The sequence below is a fragment of the Hydractinia symbiolongicarpus genome, chromosome 2, assembly GCF_029227915.1.
Source record: "Hydractinia symbiolongicarpus strain clone_291-10 chromosome 2, HSymV2.1, whole genome shotgun sequence".
NCBI classification, from domain to species: Eukaryota; Metazoa; Cnidaria; class Hydrozoa; order Anthoathecata; family Hydractiniidae; genus Hydractinia; species Hydractinia symbiolongicarpus.
Genome location: NC_079876.1, coordinates 16,139,575 through 16,158,773, shown reverse-complemented (window position 1 = coordinate 16,158,773; position 19,199 = coordinate 16,139,575). Strand labels below are relative to the sequence as shown.

The 19,199-nt window shown below is 32.3% G+C and overlaps 1 protein-coding gene across 2 annotated transcripts in view; it reads left to right on the top strand.

The window, feature by feature from the left end:
• LOC130629666 (uncharacterized) overlaps positions 1 to 19,199 on the top strand; it is a 64,083-nt gene that overhangs the window by 28,737 nt on the left and 16,147 nt on the right. For both annotated transcript variants that reach the window (XM_057442947.1, XM_057442946.1), the window contains exons 17-34: positions 419 to 554; positions 732 to 866; positions 1,168 to 1,340; positions 1,456 to 1,630; positions 11,498 to 11,842; positions 11,999 to 12,210; positions 13,111 to 13,186; positions 13,554 to 13,855; positions 13,938 to 14,076; positions 14,150 to 14,370; positions 15,096 to 15,228; positions 15,302 to 15,454; positions 16,286 to 16,455; positions 16,612 to 16,756; positions 17,464 to 17,832; positions 18,288 to 18,551; positions 18,654 to 18,874; positions 18,998 to 19,073. In XM_057442947.1, coding sequence (XP_057298930.1) covers positions 419 to 554; positions 732 to 866; positions 1,168 to 1,340; positions 1,456 to 1,630; positions 11,498 to 11,842; positions 11,999 to 12,210; positions 13,111 to 13,186; positions 13,554 to 13,855; positions 13,938 to 14,076; positions 14,150 to 14,370; positions 15,096 to 15,228; positions 15,302 to 15,454; positions 16,286 to 16,455; positions 16,612 to 16,756; positions 17,464 to 17,832; positions 18,288 to 18,551; positions 18,654 to 18,874; positions 18,998 to 19,073 — 3,445 coding nt within the window. The remainder of the gene's footprint in view (positions 1 to 418; positions 555 to 731; positions 867 to 1,167; positions 1,341 to 1,455; positions 1,631 to 11,497; positions 11,843 to 11,998; positions 12,211 to 13,110; positions 13,187 to 13,553; positions 13,856 to 13,937; positions 14,077 to 14,149; positions 14,371 to 15,095; positions 15,229 to 15,301; positions 15,455 to 16,285; positions 16,456 to 16,611; positions 16,757 to 17,463; positions 17,833 to 18,287; positions 18,552 to 18,653; positions 18,875 to 18,997; positions 19,074 to 19,199) is intronic.

Here is a 19,199-nt window from a genome sequence, read left to right as displayed (position 1 = left end):
TTCCATCACCCAGAGTATCTAAATCAATTTTTAGACAACCAATACGGTTGCCGTTCTAGTATAGACTGACATCTTTACTTAAGTTCTTCTCACAGAACACACTGCTGTCATCTAACTCTCATTCTTTGATGACTCGGGTTCCTAATTTTCACTAAGAAATTTTGCTCATCAAGATTTTTCTCACACACGGCTTGTTTTCCCTCACACGGCTTGTTTTCCCTCCAGGCCTTTAAGTATAATGTCATTTGTCATCTTGCTCTAAATCCGTAACTCTCTATGTTCTTCCTATAGCTATAAGAAGAACATACAGAATTACCGTAATGGTTTGGGTTTGGCTGTTGCCTAGTTACTATGTCAAAATAATTTGATTTTTGGTGTAACATAGAATGATAGAGTATTAAGTAATATATTGTTTTAGACGTTTATTGCGCAGAGAGAAAATAATTCCATAATAACACATTGGTTTGACATTCCATTAATATGCAGCATTATTGATATCATCCCTCAATCTAGTGGAGGATGTATAAAGATTGGTTTTACTGGTTGTTTAACAAGTTAGTTGTTTTTGATTAAATATTTTAAATACACACACTTGGAAAATGTATGGATTGTGGATATGTAAAGTTTTACATAGTTTTGTTAATATATAAAGTCTTCTCATCAACTATCCAGTTATTACAAAAAGTACTGATGATCAATTTGAACAGAACTTTAGTTCCTATTGTGTTTAGGTTGCATGAATAAACTTGGACTTGAAAGGAGAAAACCAGGAATAACTTTATCTGCTTCTGGTTCGTTTTCAAATAATAATTTTCCAGATAAAGCTCGATTAAATAGTCTTAGATATGCCTGGGCAAGACAAGTTGGTATGTTAAAAAAACTAATTACTTTTCGTACTTTCAAAGTCACTTCATATTTGTTAGCTTTTCTGTGATTTTTTTAACATACTTCCTTTTTATATTTTATTGTTGATTTTATATTTCCATGGTGAGTTTCAGATCTTGGTGAACAACAGTTTTGCGTTTCAAATATATTTCAACAGACAAAATGTTATTGCATTACTTCTTACTTATTGTTAACATACCTAAACACGTTTTGTTAATTTTAAATTTTAGTTTTTAATTTTTCATGAAGTAGGATATTTTTTATATTTTTTTATATGTTTAGGTGATCAAACCATTTGGCTTCAGGTGTGCTTTAATGAAACAAAATACATTTTTGGAGTTGCTCTGCAAGGTCTTGGTTATGCATGGAATGACAGAATTGAAACCTACAAAATAAAATATGGATATAAACATGATTCTGTCATATATGGTTACAAAATAAATAATGTTAAACATGTAAGTAAAGTATTCTGATTTTATAATATATTTTAAAAGTGCTTAAAGTTATTTTTTGCACAAGTGTATATTTGCTTTAAAGAGTTTACTTGGTGTAGTTTTAATGTTTCTCCAGGTATTCACAGGGAGCAGCAACAGATACAAAACACAAGTAGCTATTCTTCCAACTATGTTAAAAGCAAACTGTATTAGATTGCATGAAATGAATTGTAATAATAAAGTTAAAAAAAATGGTATTGTGGAGGATCAGGGATGTGGTGGAAGATTAGAAATTATGGGATGTAATGAAGGTTTGTGCAAGACTAAATTTCAATAGTTTTTTTTATGTTTTAACTTTAATTCCTTAACATTTATTCACATCTTCATTTAATAGGTTAGATTTTTTCTGGTATACTTGTTGCATGAAATTAAAACAAAATATATTTTACTTGGCTGAAAGGTTGAAGCCATAATGTACTAGGGACCGTGTAATAACTAGTACATAAGATTGCTTTTAACATGTTTTGCATGACATACAAGAATTTGCGAGCATAACAAATAGTTGTTGCTGACACTAGTCCAAACTTTGTTTTCCAGGCCACATTGCTGTTTCACAACTAAGACCTGATATAGTTATATTTTCAAATAAGCTTAAACGAGTTATAATTATCGAACTCACTTGCCCTTGCGAAGAAAATACAAACTATTGGCACTCCACCAAAGTCACTAAATATTCCAGTGGTTGGCAAGTTGATTTCTTTGTTGTAGAAGTAGGGGCAAGAGCTTATTGCGCGAGAACAACAACGGCGTGTCTGAAAAGGCTGGGTTTTTCCAACAAAATGGCATATTCCACTGCAAAAAACCTTGGTAAAGTTAGTATGACAGCTTCTTTCTGTGTATGGATTGCTCGGGGGTCAAGAGACTGGTCTCAAGACTCCTTAATTAAGGCACCCGGAACGAGTAAGACTCTTCCACCCAAGTCTGTTGCATCTCGTCAAAGTAATCCAGCTCCAGTAAAAGAAATGCCTAAGGGTCGTTTATCAGGTCCACGCACTCCGGTCTCTCTAAAAATCAACCATAACAAAACTAGTGCCAAAACAAAGACAATTTTTATAAATGCAGGTTTTGTCAACAAAGGCAATACGTGCTATGCCAATGTTATTTTGCAAGCACTAAGTACTATTCCATCCCTATTGTCACCAATTATGAGGGCGATTGCTCTTAACATGACCATGTTTAACCGTTCTTTGACCCCCGTTGATGCTTCAAACTTTCTCAAGGCCCTAGAACTTAAGATACACTCTTCTGGAAATACAACTTTCCAATACAATTCTCAGCAAGATGTGGCAGAGATGTTACTTATTGTCTTTGATGAATTAAAAGGGTTTTCGGTAATTGCGTCTCAGAACATCTCGACAGAAGTATCGCTGTAACACCTGTCTCTGTTCTTCAGTTACTGTTGAAAATCAGGACATCCTAACACTGTCACCGTCTTCCAGCGTGCAATTGTCAGTTGGTATATTTTTAGCTTCTGAAAATCTGGAGAATGAAAATAAATGGTTTTGCCCACAAAAATCCCTGCACCAAGAGAGCACTAGGAAAACAAGGATTACGAGGAATAGCGAAATTTTAACCTTGCACCTGAAAAGGCTTGAAACAGATGGAGAACATCTGGTTAAGGACAATAAATTTGTTAAAAGTTTTTCTTCTTCTAATCCTTATCTCAATATGCCGATATCTAGTGACTCGGACACATCTTTTATCGAAAAGTATGCTTTGGTAGCTGTGATAAATCACTCTGGAACATTGAATTCAGGCCACTATTGGGCCCATATCAAAGATCGGTCCACAAACTCTTGGTACCTCTGCAATGATAAGGCAATAAGCAAAGTTGATCCAAGAACGCTCAACAGCACCACATTATATGTTTTCTTTTATACCTGCTGCTAGTTTTTTTTTGTTTGTTCGTTTTTTTTCCTCTTTATAAAATACCTTCGCTGTTGCTTTAAACCTGTACTACCAGGGTCATGGGGGAGGAAAATGTAAATCCGAGCGGTTTTGTATTACCCCAGCTGGTTCATACAAGCCAGTTTACCGTTAATCCCAGAGGGTAAAGAGTTCAGCTCACTCTTCTCTGGTAACTTATAAGAAGCTTAGCAAGGGGGTTTGCTTTTAGCTTGTCTTTGGGTGTAATGACCCCACTTTTTACCCCAGTTCAGTAAGGTGCCCAAGTTTACTAACTTGGTCTTCAGGCTTGACAACCCTGCTTTCCTTAGTCAAAATATCGATAAGCTGGTCCTGTCGTGACAACCTCCTGTGTAAGGCTGAGTCATGGGGCCCTGTAACAAATGTGGAAAGCTACAGCCAGAGTCACAAGTTCTGGCGCACAGGAGGGTCTTATTTAATTCTATTTTATATTAATATATTTTTGACATATACATTTTTCTATTTGTGTTTGATCTGTAACCATTCCGTTTATGTTGTTAGCTCTGTCTTGTGTCGTATTGTTTGTGATAGAAGGATCGCTTTTTCTCTTTACGATTTTCTTAAAGAATAGTTTTAGGTCCAAGTTAGACAGTACTCATGCTTGTAAGAAGCAAGAAAGTGTATTCAGCACCTTCTTCTGGGAGCCTAATCCCAGTTTTGACAACCACCGTCCCTGTAGACAAGATACTTCAGTGCAGCTTGCCGTATTGTAAACATTTTTCATCATACAGCTATCTTTTATTAACGACGTTTTGAGGAGACATCTTTTAGTTTCCTGTATAATTAGTCAGTCTACATTGCCAAAAAAGTACCAAAATCTTGTAAGTTGTTGATCATGTTTCTGAGATTAGTTCTTTTTTTAAAATGATTTTTCATTTATGTTGACTGAATTTAGGCATAATGACAGCATTAGCGTCATAGGGTATAATAACAGTTTACAATCTTCTACTTCATTAATCTAATGCAAAGAACATACAATCTTTTAAAAACTTTTTAATTCTAAAATTGTTAAACTTATTTTTACAATCGATAATAATAGGTTAGATTTTTCTGTTGCATGAATTATCAGACTGCTGCTATTTTTTAAAAAAATTTTGTAAATGTGTTTTTGTAAACGTTAGTTTAAATCAGTCGTTGAACAACCAGACTCTTGGTCTATGGTCTTTTTATTGTCTCAGTCAATAATATGATCATTCTTCCAGCTATGGTCCACCATCTCATTTTTGTCTGTATTTGCGTTGTGTACCGCTTTTTTGTGCTCTTGCGCATGTTGTTTGAGCATTCGTTTCGCCGTCATAAAAAGCGTCACAATCCTTACACTGGATTTTGTAGACAATATTACATTGGCTCTCTAGACATATTTCGTCTTTCGGAGAGCCAAGAATGATTACTATCATTACCTGTCGATGACAGCTGTAGCTGTTAAAAGAAAGCCTAGAATAACTAACAGGTAAGTGGTAATATCAATCTCATCGATGTTTCTGTAAAAAGAAATCCAAAGGGGAAAACTTCTTTTCACTAAATCTTACCATCTGTTTTCCTGCCATGTAAGTACACGAGCCAAAATGCTTACCGCTGAAAAGTAAGCTTTTAGTAAAGATAACGATAACGTCGGATGGAGAGACACAAGGACGAAATAATGCGCGGACCTTAAAGTAGAGCAGGAGCAAAGTTTCCAAAATAAAAGTTCAGTTATTAACTCCGTTTTTTACTCCTTCTAGAAGAAAGGAAAAAAATTAACACCATGTATAATAGATTCAGGCTTGCTGGTCCTTTCGTTTTACCTGCAGGGGTGTCAGTTTTGCCAAAAGGTTATCCAAAGGCCAAATTTTTGGATAATCTTCGGCCTCATTGTAATAAGCTTTGAAACATTGAAACAAGTTATACACAAACTTTGACATGTAGCAGGGATAACATTTAATAATTTGTTCACAAATATGAAATCTTTTGTGTGTTTTATTGACACAATAACTGAATGGTTTAGACAATTCTGTAAACATCAATGCACTGCAGAGTTTTGTTGACTAGAATTTTTTTTAAAGAATTATTAAACTAAAAAAGTGAGCATTGCAAACTATTACGTAAGAATTATTTAAATGCTAGATAAATTGTTGACTGAATCTGAGGGGGTTAAGACAAAATACTAACTAACTATATATAAACTAACTCTATTAACTATATTAACTATAAGAAAGTCTAGAAGGAACTGTTTATTACTTATATCTTAGAAATTATAAAGTGAAGAAAGTCCTGTCCATATTGTACATTTAGGACTGGTTTGAAACCGGCCCTTTGTACATTTGGGAATTCTCTGTACGCAGCATAGGCTAGTTTCTAGAAATAAAATGTTGAGACAGTAAAACAAAATAATTAATAATTACCTGGAAACATCAATTGCTTTAGTTTTGAAAAGGTAGGAACATTATAATAATTTTCTTAATTTTAGTGTACCCATAAAGTAACATAAAAAATACGTAACATGGTGCCCCACGAAAAGGTAAGCCACAGGATTTTGCGCCAACCTTATAAAACACTCAGCTAGTTAAACACATTCCCAAAAGTGCCAACAAACACAGTAATGACAAAAAACAACATGGCGAAGCAGGGAGTAGAACTGATTTAAACAGTACAATGATTTTATAAGACAATTAATTTGAACAGGACAATTAACTCTAACAAGAAAATTACTAAATATGGCAAACATAGCTTTAAGGAGGTCCTCAGTAACTTTCCACACAACACCCATTCTTATATAGACGTATACAATAACTTGCCGCAACACAGCTCACTAACCTTTCAAAAGGTAACAGTAACTTGCTGTCAAACATTGTATCAGTAATATACAATAATAATATTTACAAAACTTGTGGAAAAACAACATTCTTTGTGAAACATCTATTCCCTTTATAAACTTGTTGATAAGTACTGACAACCTTTACCTTTACTGCAGCAAATGACCGTGCTTGGGGAAAAGCAACATACATTTCTCCATTGGTAAAGCAAGTATATACCAACCTTCTCAAAAGTTTGACCCTAACTTTTATTTTTGGTCAATGCATAAGACAATGTTAAAGGAAACTGTGTTCGCTTAATTTGAAAGGGTAGATTCGTATCATTTGGGCAGAGTGAAACTCTTTAATTAAATTAGAACACAATCACCTCTACAAATAACAGTAACAATTACAAAGTTAATAACATTGGTATGGTGGTTACGAACGATTAGTCTTGTACCATTGCAAAGGTCAGCCTTGAGACACAGATTTCTCTAAAGCATTACAACACATCCGATTTTGATGTTGAAGTGGTGTGGTGGCATGCATAAACTCAATAGGGTATAAATCAATTTCCTCTTAGTTGTCTGACACAACGCTTTTTCATTATTTGGAGTTAAGACATCTGCCAAGATTTAAAAGAAATTCTGAAAACACTTGTTCTCCTTATCTAGCTCTCAGTGAGTATGTAGGTGAAAAATGCTAGTCAAGAGCAATAGAGTGGAACTCTTCAAGCAGACTTTTAAAAATTGTGCTCGTCCAGTTCTCTCTACAACTGAAAATACTTAAAGAAAATTCCCTCTCAAAGCAATATCTTTACCAGCGCAAAGTGTGTTGCTATTACATATAACCCTAAACATGTCATCAATCGCCTTAAGAGAATATTTAGTTATCATACCGTAACTATTGACTTTAACATTACTTGTAGAGCCGTCTAAAACAGAGACTGGTAACTTGAAAAGTGAGTGACAGTCCTACCATTTTGTACTAATGTAGCAGCAATACCTGTCCATGCACAAGTAGCAACACACATTCCATAATAATATAATTATATGTAAAAGTTTTACCTGTACCACCTGGTCCAACTAGGAAAACAATTTGTAAAATTATTTTGATTATTATCAAAACATTTAGAATGGAATCTGCTATAGCAAGCTGTTCTTCATTCTACAAAGGCCTGACTTTTGAGCCTATTGTCTCATTTCTTTGAAATTTTGGTAATTCATCATTTTTATTGATACATACGCTTTCAAGTTGATATGTGCCATATAGTTATCAATGTTGACGGGTATTCGATGAATCATCGCCCTAATAATTAAAGAATAAAATTTGGATGCTGGTAATAGGTGGGTAGTGCCCTTATTACCCTTTTCTATGTAAAAAATATATGGCTAGCCGGAAGACGTAGCGTCAAAGCGCGGAATTAAGCTACAAGTAACTGTGTGACCCAATGTTTTATATTCTGTGGAGCACTTCATAAGAGCCGTACAATGTGCCACACAATCAGGTGGAGCACTTTAGTACAGGTATGTTGTAAATCAGTTGAAGCGCCCACACCATTATAGTGTTGCGATTGCAACATATTTTTTTAAAAAATAACTTTACCGCAATGATAGCTAAAGTAAAAATAGAGTTTACAAACCTTTGTTACTCCGTCATAGCAAAAACAATCGGTCAATGCTACTTTATTTTCCAGAATAAGTTTTGGCGCAAATTCCACCTCAATTCAAAATTAATCATGCAACCAGGTTAAACACCTAATTCAGGCAAACAGCTTTACTCACCTGGTGGAACAATCAATAGTTGTCGCAATTCAGGTAAAGAGCTTTAGTACAGGTATGCAGTATGTCGTAAATCGAGTAAAGGGCACACAAGTGTGTTAAGGTGTGAATTGTTTCCATCAAGGTCAGGATCATTTCGATCCGAAATAATACTATAAAACGAATGTTTCATCTCATTTGCATCGCCTGATGATGTAAGGAAGTTCTCTCGAAACCTCGCCAAATGTAAATCTTCAGGTCCACGACATGATAAACAATTATATCAAAATAGAAAATACTGGACTGACAAGTCAAAATATTTTTAGAATGTCTCAGGTGAAATATATATATTTTTAAAAAAATATTACTGAAACTTTATCAAAAACAAAAACATTTACAACCTGTTGCCCCATCAGAGCAAAAACAATGCAACTTTGCTTTTTTCACTTTTTAGTTAAAAGCAGCTACCTCTGTAACTAGATAGACACAACACCATACACAAATGGATAATAGGATACCGAACTGAATATAAACTTTAAAAGAATAGGACTAAGTAAAACTCAGTATAGCTAGCCACAAGCTGGTTCAAAATCTATGTTCATTGTCAAAATTTTAAAATTAGTGATTTAAGATTTATGCGTGGGTAAAATAAACCATAAAAATATGTGCCTTAACATGTGAAAACAAATACTATAAAATTAAGAAAAGCTTATGGAAGACAAAATGGTCAAACAGATCTGAAAACCGGACACTGAAATAGCCTCTGTAAGATGTTTATGTTTATTCGGTTCTGGCGCAATTCCGGAATTAAGCTGCGTAAAACCAACCGGGTTGCGTGATAATTTTCCAGAAAAAGTTACGTGCAACGATTTTAAACATAATACGGCTATTATTAAACACCGTAATGAAATAGCCATCCATGATGAAATAGCTATCTCAAAATCTTTGTTTGTAGCCATAATCTTAAAATTGGTTTGTTTAAGATATGGGGCAATATATTTACCTTTACATGTTACATATTACAAAAAAGTTGAGAATTCTTTTCTTGCAACTTTTGTATTCTCACACTTCACTTCTGTATATTGACACTCCTCTGCAAGTGGCCCAAAACACGTGCTCAACTTACCAACAACTTTATGTTGTGGCAGTTCACAAAGCATGTGCATGAATAAAGTAATATCCCGAGTCAATTTGGCTTAGTAGGAGAGGACTAAACACAATAAATGGCAAAAAGGCCGTCCAGAGTCCTCAAATTTATGGTAGATTCCACAAAGCAAACTGCATGATTATTTTTTAAGAATGTGCTTTGTAAAAATATCAGACTAGTATGTCATTTTTACAAAAACGTGAGTAATCAAAATCCAACTCTAATATTGTGAGCCAAGAAAAGAAGATTCGAGAAAAGAGATTTTATTAAGAAGAGAAGTGAACCATATTTTTTATTAATATTATTTTAAGTATATGTTTTACGTATTACCAAAAAATTGGCTAATTTACACAACATATGGGCCATCGTACAGATGTGATAATAAACACAGGAAAAATAGTTTAGCAATAGGGGAACGCAGGCAACAAAATTTTAAGATTTGCTGATTGGTTGATATATCGATGAATTCGCAGCTTCTTAATCAGAATCAGAATACTAAAACAGAAAAAGAACGAAGTACAAGGGTGTGATATAAACTGTAATTACCGGTTTTAACCCTATTCGGTCCGGGGTTTTTCGAACATACTATGCCCCCCCTCAATAACTTTTCATAGGGTTGTTCAAATTGAATCAAACTTGGAACACTTATAGTACGTCATAAAAGGAACAAAATGGCGCCAAAAAAATTTGCTTGCGTCAGCACATTTTCTTTGACGTCATCAAAAGCTTGAAAATTGTTAAAAATGCCACTATCTGCGTAAAATATAATTACTTTTGTTCTAGAGCGAATTTTTACATTCTGTTTGAAGTTTCTGAAAGCTAAATAAAAGTTATTTAACATATCTTCCGGTTTTTACATGGATCGGATTAAAAATTGCCTAAAATTGCCCGAAAATCCGTTTTTTTCCGATTTTCGGGTAAAATCCGACAAAATCGGGAAATCGGATTAGTCACGTGTTCAAATTATTCAAAATGATTCTTCTTGATGAAACAAAGTTGTGTTGCAAGTTTCAAGTTCTAATGATAATCCTAACAGGAGTTATAATATTTTCCCCATTATAAGGATTTCATAGAGATTTTTAGGGGTAGTTTCGAGTAATGGCCAATATCAAAGCCTCTGAAAGGTATGGAACCTAAAGAATTAGCATGGCAGGTGTCTAATAGATAAATGTTGAAACTCAGTAAGTATCATAGCCATATAACAAAGCAATCTGGAGTTATTAAAAAAAAACCGTCAGGGGGGGGGGGGGGGGGGCGAAATCCGCCCCCCCCCCCCCCCCCCCGGACCATAGCTCGTACATTTTCATTACATGTCCACACAGGTATTTTAAACAAAAGAAAATTACCCTATAAGCAATTTTGCACTGGCTCCGTTTAATTGAATTGTTTGTTTAGGGTCAAAAAAAAGTTTTAAACTTAGTAAGTAGACAAAACAACTATACAAAAGTTGTTTTAACATTATGTAACGTTTAAAGCTTTACATACAATGAAGACATATAAGGTCTCGATAGATGGAAATATTTTACATTGGCAAAATTATTGATGTTAAATGCTTGTTGTTGGTTTCACTTCAGATATATAAATTGGAAATATTAATTGCTCATTTTTGTTTTGCAATTGCATGCTCTCATTTGTATAAAAAAGACACTTTAGGTAACATACAATCAATGAGAGCATAAATTCAGACTAAATACAACTTCAGCAAAAATATACTGACTCAGCTCTATCTAGGGGCTACAACACTCTTGTATCTTTATAACTAGCTAGCTATGTTGCCCACTGTACCTGTTTGTGGTTTAGCTTTTATTCTTATTAACTGCTAACCATGCGAACCTAAAATCTGTAAAAGCTAATAAAGTATGGGATTTAAATTGAAGTCTTGATTGACATAATAAACTTTGTTTTTGCCATTTATTTCTATGATTGAGGCTATGAAAAACAAAACAGAAAAAGAACACATTTCCTTTATTGTGAACGAGGTTGTTGTGTATTATAATACATTTTTTGCTGTGCACTTAATTTCAGCTGTAAGTGAAAGTATTGCTAAGGCTTTCACAGGCAGTATTTTTACTAGTCATAACGCTTGTTTTCGTATTTTATTATGCATATAGTCCAAAAATGGTTTAAATATCTTTTTTAATTTTTAAGCCTGAAAAGGGAATAAATTATTCAGAAGTGAAGGATTTTTATTTTAAAAAGTGATAATTTCTTATTCACATACCACTCCAATTGGGTTATATACAATTTTACTTTTTTCTTTTTTTTAACACGGATAATTAAATATCAACCCCTTTATAAATGTTATCATAAAACTAATTTCAAATAGGCTAATTTGGGGTCTAACTCAACGTGTTTTTATTGTTCATATTTCATCACTCCTTATGTCTTCTCAATAGTCTGAATTTCTTTTGTATAAATATAGTAAGCTTAACCTTCAACAAATTGTTTGAGGGTTAAGAACTTCTCCCAAGGTGTATAATACAACCTAGTATTACGACAATCCTCCTGTTTTAGATAAACTTCCTAATGTTGTGATAAGGAGGGTAAACAACAGCTTACAATGTGCAGCATTTGGTACACATCCAAATATACAATGGAGTGTGAATAACAAAATCATTACAAATGATGGAAATTATACAATTGCTGACAAAAGAAACCAAAATGCAACTACAATATATAAATCGTTTCTAATTTTTAAAAATAATATTGATCAGTTTTTGCTGAGATTTGGCAGATGTAATAAACAAGCAAACGGGAATTTCAAGTGTACTAAAGAATTTGTGTGTGCATATCATTACATCTTTCAAAACTCCTCTGTTCCTGTCAAGACATCTTTCAATCTCACTTGGTCATATCAAGGTATAACCTATATATTCTAGTAGCATGTTACCTCTGAATTGGTTTATTATAAATTAATAAAAATAAAATTTATATAATTGTTTTAGTTGTTTTTATGTTTTCTTAATGTATTAACGTAAAAAAGTGCAGCAAAAATATAATATTTGTTTATTTTAGATTTAGCCGTAAAAAAATTTTCAGTTATCTCACAGAATGCAACTTCAATTTCTTTTTCATGGATACCAATTAAAAATATGCACATAACAAAGTATGAAATTCAATGTTGTCGACAAAATTGTAGAGAAATCGTTTTTACGGACAACATACCAAACACAGCTACGTCTGCTACAGTTTACGAGCTTGCACCCTTTACTACATACAAGTGCAAGGTAAAACTTATTATGGTTACTTAATTTCTGAACAACAAAAAACTAAAAGCACCATGAGATTTCTCATTGTCTATTACAGATCCTTATTTTACAGATTTTTCTGCTTCTTTTGCCCCTCTTTTTATTTTTATGTAAATCTGAACGTTGGTAGTTCGTACAAATCTTAAATATATTTCTTTTGAGGTTGTTGAAAAAGCTACCCAGAAACTTATATATGAGGGATCCAGTGGTATTTTCATTTTCTGGCTTATAGTTACATGGAATTTATCAATGTGTAGAGTGAAAGCTTATGTATATATACCTAGAATTGTGAGATAGTCTTGTGTTTTTTTTTGTATAAAAACGAGCGCGAATTTTGAACATTATATTTAAAGCAATGCAAAACCGATTTCTATATAACTGACATGGATTTCAGAATAAAGGTGCAGAGCAAAGGTGCTTATGGCAAATAAATAGTTTCCAAATCTTAGAGCTGCAATTAGAAGAAAAACGTTTTATAGAGTTGAGAATTTCTTATGTGTAATTTAGGGTGTTTAAACCGATTTGTTTTCCTATTTTTCATTAAAGAGAAAGATGAAAACGAAGTACGAGAAGGGAGTCGTTTGTTTGTAATTACAAATAACATAAACATGCCTTTTATTGTAAAGTAAATGATAAAGTTAGAAAATATAGTAGTGAATGTAAACCTAGTGTTGTAAAAAAATAAGGTATAAATGATGCCGGCTGAAAGATTTTATAAATTATTCCAAACCTCTTTTAATTTTTTTACAACAGCAGAAGTTAAGGATAGGTTAGATATACTGACAGTGTAGGATGGTGTATTAGTTTTTGTAATGAGTTATTTTTACCCTTTTTATATAAATAAAATTACATAATGTCTTATTTTGTGCTTTCATATAGATGCGGTTTCTTTTATTATCACCCAGTACCAGTGGCAATTGGAGTACCGAAATTTCAGTTAAAACTTCTCCGGCAGGTTTGAACATTAACCTTTATTTAAGTTTTGTTTTATTCAGAAAACCTATTGCCGTAGTTAAAAGAAACTACCGGAAATTAATAAATTCACGGAAGCCATAATTTGTGCAGTGTTTTATTTTGTAAATTAAAATTTAGCGTTTATGGTATGTGACTTTTTGTTTTGTGTTAGTGTTTAGAAAGTGGCGGTTAATGACATTTTTTTTCTGTTTTAATTCAATCCTTTATTTGATAACGGTTATTGCCAAAACAAAGTTATAGTAAACACAGCAATATATGGAAAATAGAACTTTAAAACTTAACTAAAAGGTAGCACTTTTATAATAAAATTTAAAAAGGACACAATAAAAATGTATAGCTCCCTTTAGGACCTTGTATGCAAGCCCTGGGATTTGAGAATGGGATTATCAATGATTTACAATTCACATCATCCAAACCCGATGGTGGTTTAAAGGCATCAAATGCTCGTCTTAACAGTGATAAATTTTGGTGCGCAAGTTCAGGCATAATTTGGTTAAAGATTGATCTTGGTCGAGTTATGACAGTTACTGGGATGGCATTACAAGGATACTCATTTGCCATCCATCAAGTCTGGTTCAAATACAGTGTATCTAGTATGAACAACACTGAAATAGTAAAAATGGATGATACCTCGAGTGATACTCGTAGGGTGAGGTTGACATCTATCATAATAAAAATGTGAGATATGTGCCGTGTGAAATGTAAGTCGTGACCATTAAACCTTTTTTTAGACGTATGATTATCCACGAAGCAAATACACAAGACGATACTGGTTTAAAAACAAAGAGATAACATTACGTTATATCGAATTCCATTTTGTTGGAGATAACCAAGCTTGTCTAAAGGTTGAATTGTATGGATGTGCTGAAAGTAAGTAGTAATGTTACTCAGTGTTTTGTTAGGTTTGTCTACTGTCCTAATTTTTGTTACTATTTATTTTCAGCTTGTTCATCTCCTGTCTTTCCTGTGCAATTGAACCTGCCACAATCCAAACCATTTTCACAAATCTGCAGCAAAAACTTATCATACATCCGTTATCATTTTGGGAAAAGGGTTACGTTGACAGGACTTAGGTTAAATAACAACAATTTTAGTGATTTTCACATTAGATATGGGCAGTCACCTAAAAACATGACTGAAATGGAGAAAATTAACCAAACAAAGGTAATGTTTTGGATAATTTACATAAAGTGTTATTTCAACATAATATTGTATTAAGGCTATTATGCAAAATAGCATTTCGTAATAACTGAGGTAAATATCTATACAATATGCTTTAGCTTATTGCCGAACCTATGACCTGAACACAGTAATTTTCATTAATTTTAAAGACTAAAAATTTTAGGTTAGGAATAATAATCAAACAACTTTTTACATCCTTTCTTATTTTTTTTTAATTAAATTGGTAAGAAGCTATTTTTGCAAAGCTTTCATGGTTTGCAGATTAGATAAAATAAACTATGATTGTTTTCCTAACTTTAATTGCAGCATAACCAAATGCGTTGTGGCCTTCAAATATTTAGTTTTTTTAAAAAAGTACAAACACTATGTTTTTGTTTACTTTTGGTAAAATTTGAAAAAAATTATGTCGTTAAATTTTCCAAGAATATTGATGCGAAATTTTTTTCAACATGAAGAAAATGAAGACAATAAAAGATTAGGTTTTATGAATTAATCCTTTAACTATAGGTTAACTTTTGGCTAGTTTATGTTTATAAAAATAATAATTTTTTGCAAATTTCCTCCTTCTACAAGTTTCATTATAGTCGTAGATTTCAAAAAATTATATTGCCATCTTGTGATAGTTGGGTGATAAAGTTTATTATATGTACATCAAATTTCCATTAAATGTTCTGTTTCTTGAATTTTTATATTGATTTTTTCTCTAGTTGTCGCAGCCTAGAAGTGATGATTCAACATTGATGTTTTGGTTTAAGGAAGAAATTATTTGTAAAGTTATTGATATAGTAACATCGTCAACAAACGTGTGTGGAGAAATTCAGTTTATTGGATGTGATAATGGTAATTATTTCACCTGATATTGATGTGTGTTTGTCTAAATTATCTCACATTTTCGTCATATATAATTGTTTAGGTTGTATGCACAAACTTGGTATAGAAGGTAATCATGGTGTTACAATGAGCTCGTCGTCTGTATATAATAATGGAGGTGTAGAAGCAGCAAATGGACCAAAAAATAGCGGTCTTAATAACATGATTGGAGATTGGACAAAATATGAAAATAAAGGTTAATATATTTTTTTGTCTGAATTGGAAACTTTTTTAACTAGCTGTATTTTTATGATGGAAGGTCACAAATCTGCATAATTTAAAGAATAAATTTGAAGAATAAATTGGCCCAATCCTCCTATATTGGTGAAATTCGAACAATTTTGGCAATTGGCAAGTTAGCCTTTTTAAACTTGGTACGGGGGAAGTCTTACTCCCTTTGCGTTTAGTTGTAAGTCATGTTACTTGATGCTAATGATGTCTGTTACAAGACAATAGAAAAGCATGCCTCGAATAATGACTTTCAGTAATACTTTTTGTAGACTTCCACTTCTTTTTTTTAATTACAATATTATTTTTATCCTTTAAAGTCAAACTAAACGATTGTAAAAAATGTTATTGTTTATTTAAAACTTGTAGTGTTTATTTAGTGAATGTTGCATTTAGTCTTCTTTATTATTTCTGATCCAAATAAGCAATTTAAATTAACGAAAAAAGGACAATGTTTTAAGCTGTAAATGGGTGTAATTTCAAAAAACATTAAGACAATGGGAAGTTAGTGGGTTTTGTAGCAAAGGATGATAAACGATCAAACTTAAAATATAGAGCTTGAATAAAGAAAATCAATTATTTGATAAGAAATCAATATAATGATGGTAGCTTTTAAAAATTGTTGTGGAATATGACCTGCTGAAAAGTTTTGTATGTCCATTTCAAAACGATCAAAATAGCTTCTAATGTCGTTCTAATGTTTTGAAGGACAGGTAAGAAGTATAAAAATCGTTGCATTTTGCTCCAGAGGTAGTTTTCTTTTGAAAAATAAGATTGTTTTTAATTGTTGTTTTTGCAGATCATCAACCTTGGATTCAAGTATGCTTTGATTCACAGAAACTCATTAATGCTGTTGCAATACAAGGACAAGGATATTACAATGATGGAAGAGTTTTATCATATTATATATCATATGGATATCAAGGAAACAGAACTTTATATAATTATACTTTGAGCAATAATGTTACGGTATGTGTTTTTCCTGGTTCTGTTTCTACCTTGTATTTAAAATTCAAAATTTTAAACTTATGATTTTACATATGTAATATTGAATAAATTGAATCGATAAATTTGTCTATCGTGTATTTCTGATAAGATTATTAAAATTCTCTGTCTTAATTTTAGATGTCTAGTGGAGCAACAAGTAGATATGGTACAGTAGTAAGAAAATTTCCCGTTCCAATATCTGCTAAATGTGTTCGTTTGCATCCAACATCTTGGAACGAACATGGTTGCAGCATGCGTTGGGAATTGCTTGGCTGTCATAAAGGTTATCATTGCTTTGATACTAACTAGATAGCTTAACTTTAAAACTTTCTGTGCACATTTAATTTTTCCACAAAGGCCTGGTCGAATAATTGGTTGTGCGGAAAAGCCAATTTTTTGCGTTTTGCCCTGCACGGAAATTTGAAATGGAATACTTTTTTAAATTGGACTCAATAATTTTATTACTCCAGAACTGGAAAAATTGGAAAAAGCGAATAATGATACTTAAAGTTTTGTTTTGTTTTTTCTTTACAAAATTATTCATATAGTTTAATATCACCAATAATCACAATATTAGCAGCGTTAATTAATGCAGTTTCAAATGCTAATTAGCCATGCGAACGTTCCGTTTACATAAAAACACAAATAGAACTTTATAAACTTTTAATTTTGACAGTTGTGCAAGACATCGAAGTACTGATATAGCATTTTTGTATATAAGAGCCAAGATGCGCGCAGAAATTAAATACCTGTGTCAGGTACACATGCAACTTAAATCTGAAAATTTCAAGCCTAGAAAATTTTATGAATTAATGTACCGGTTTAGTGTTTGGGTATTTTGTTGTATTTCCCACACAACAGTTAAAAAATGTTGAATATTAAAATAAAAATGAAAGGGAAGTTGCCTAAAATTGGGAAAATTGATACAGCAATAAATTGTCGTATTGTGTTTATCAGATTTATTTTGTAACATATATGTTTGTATTTTAGCTACTCATCCTAAAGTAGAAGTTCTTAAATCAGTTGCAATTGTAAAAAACACAAGTAAATCAATCAAGTGTTTTGTTGAAGCACAACCTGGGTTTCAACAGGAGTGGAATTTTCCTACAGAAGATTTATCTGCTTATCATAGCATGGATATAAATGGGTCTTCCAATAACGTCAATGGTACTTACATCTCCAACTTACAAATTCATCGAAACATGACTGATTGGATTATTAAAAACAATATTTCATGTGACTATAGTAATATCAGTAACACAACATGTTATATAAATTATACTTGTGCTGCATACTACCCTGGTGATTCAACAAACAAGGGACAACAAATTGTGACAGCAAGTTATATTGGTTTTAATGGTATGGTTTTCTAAATTTAATTTTCCTTTTTTCTTATGTTGGCTGCCCTGTGGAACTCAACATAACGTCCTTTTAAAATCTCATTCAGATAAAATATAAAATCCACACTTTATAATTTACTTTGTTAAATAATTATTAAGTTGGTGGTTATATAGGGTAATTTTTTTACGCATGATGAAAGAAAAATTAGTCCCCATGTTAGGTGGGCACAATAATAGTTAATTCACAACATTTGGTTGCTAGAAGTATACTAGTATAGTATGTAAAAATGTTGGTGACATATTGGCAACCAAGTTGAGATCGTGATGGAATGTGTTCCGTTTTTGGAGTATTAGTTACAACAGAGAGAAGAGCCTGGCGTGACTTTATATTCTTTGTAGCAACATTTTTACATACAAAGATAATATTGCTACACATCTGTCAACAAGTCAAAATGTTTCATACCTTTGTTTCAGCAACTGTTAGTCCACCAAATGTAAATGTCATATCTACGAATACCACAGCTACAATTACTATATCTTTTGGACAATCAACTGGTGATTTTCCAACAACTGGGAATAAATTATTGTTTAAAGGAAACACATCCAATATTGGTAGTGCCTCGAATCATTTTCTTGACAAACTAGAACCCTATACAGATTACGTTATAACTGTTTCTAGCTACAATCGGCTAACTGAATCCGCTAGGAAAAATGTATCTTTTAAAACTGCTGAAGGAGGTAAAACATGTTGTTTATTTACATAATTTAGAAAGCATTTTGCTTGCCATAATGTTAGCAAGGATTACGATAATTCTGACTGTTTACATTTATATATTCCAGTTCCATCAATACCTCGAAATGTTACATTAATGCCGAAGTCCAAAGAAGAAATTTTGGTTTCTTGGCTTCAACCTGAACCTGTTGGTGGAGTTATCAGTAAATATGAGATAAAATATAAAGAAAAATACAATTTACAAGCTGTTTTAAATGTTACAAGCATTTCAGAGAATATGTCTTTCACCATTAAAAACTTAAGTAATTTCCAAGAATATGAAGTTCAGGTAATTAGTTCCGTACGTGCCCGTTGTAGCATATACTTCCGTTAATTTATAAAAATTGTGTGGAAGAATTTCAGGTTTGCCTTTTTTTACAGTTTCAATTGTTTTTAATTTTTTTTGGTACAGGTTCGAGCTTACACAAAAGAAAACTTTTTTATTGGACCATGGAGTGATGTTGTAGAAACAAAAACACTGGAAGGAGGTGATTATGTATAGTTCTTTTGTTTATTTATTTATTTTCTTATTTTTGTGTTTTTAATTTATGTTTTGATTTTACATGGTGTTTCCTGAGAGTTTTGGTATTCTATAGTCATAATCTTTTTTTAAT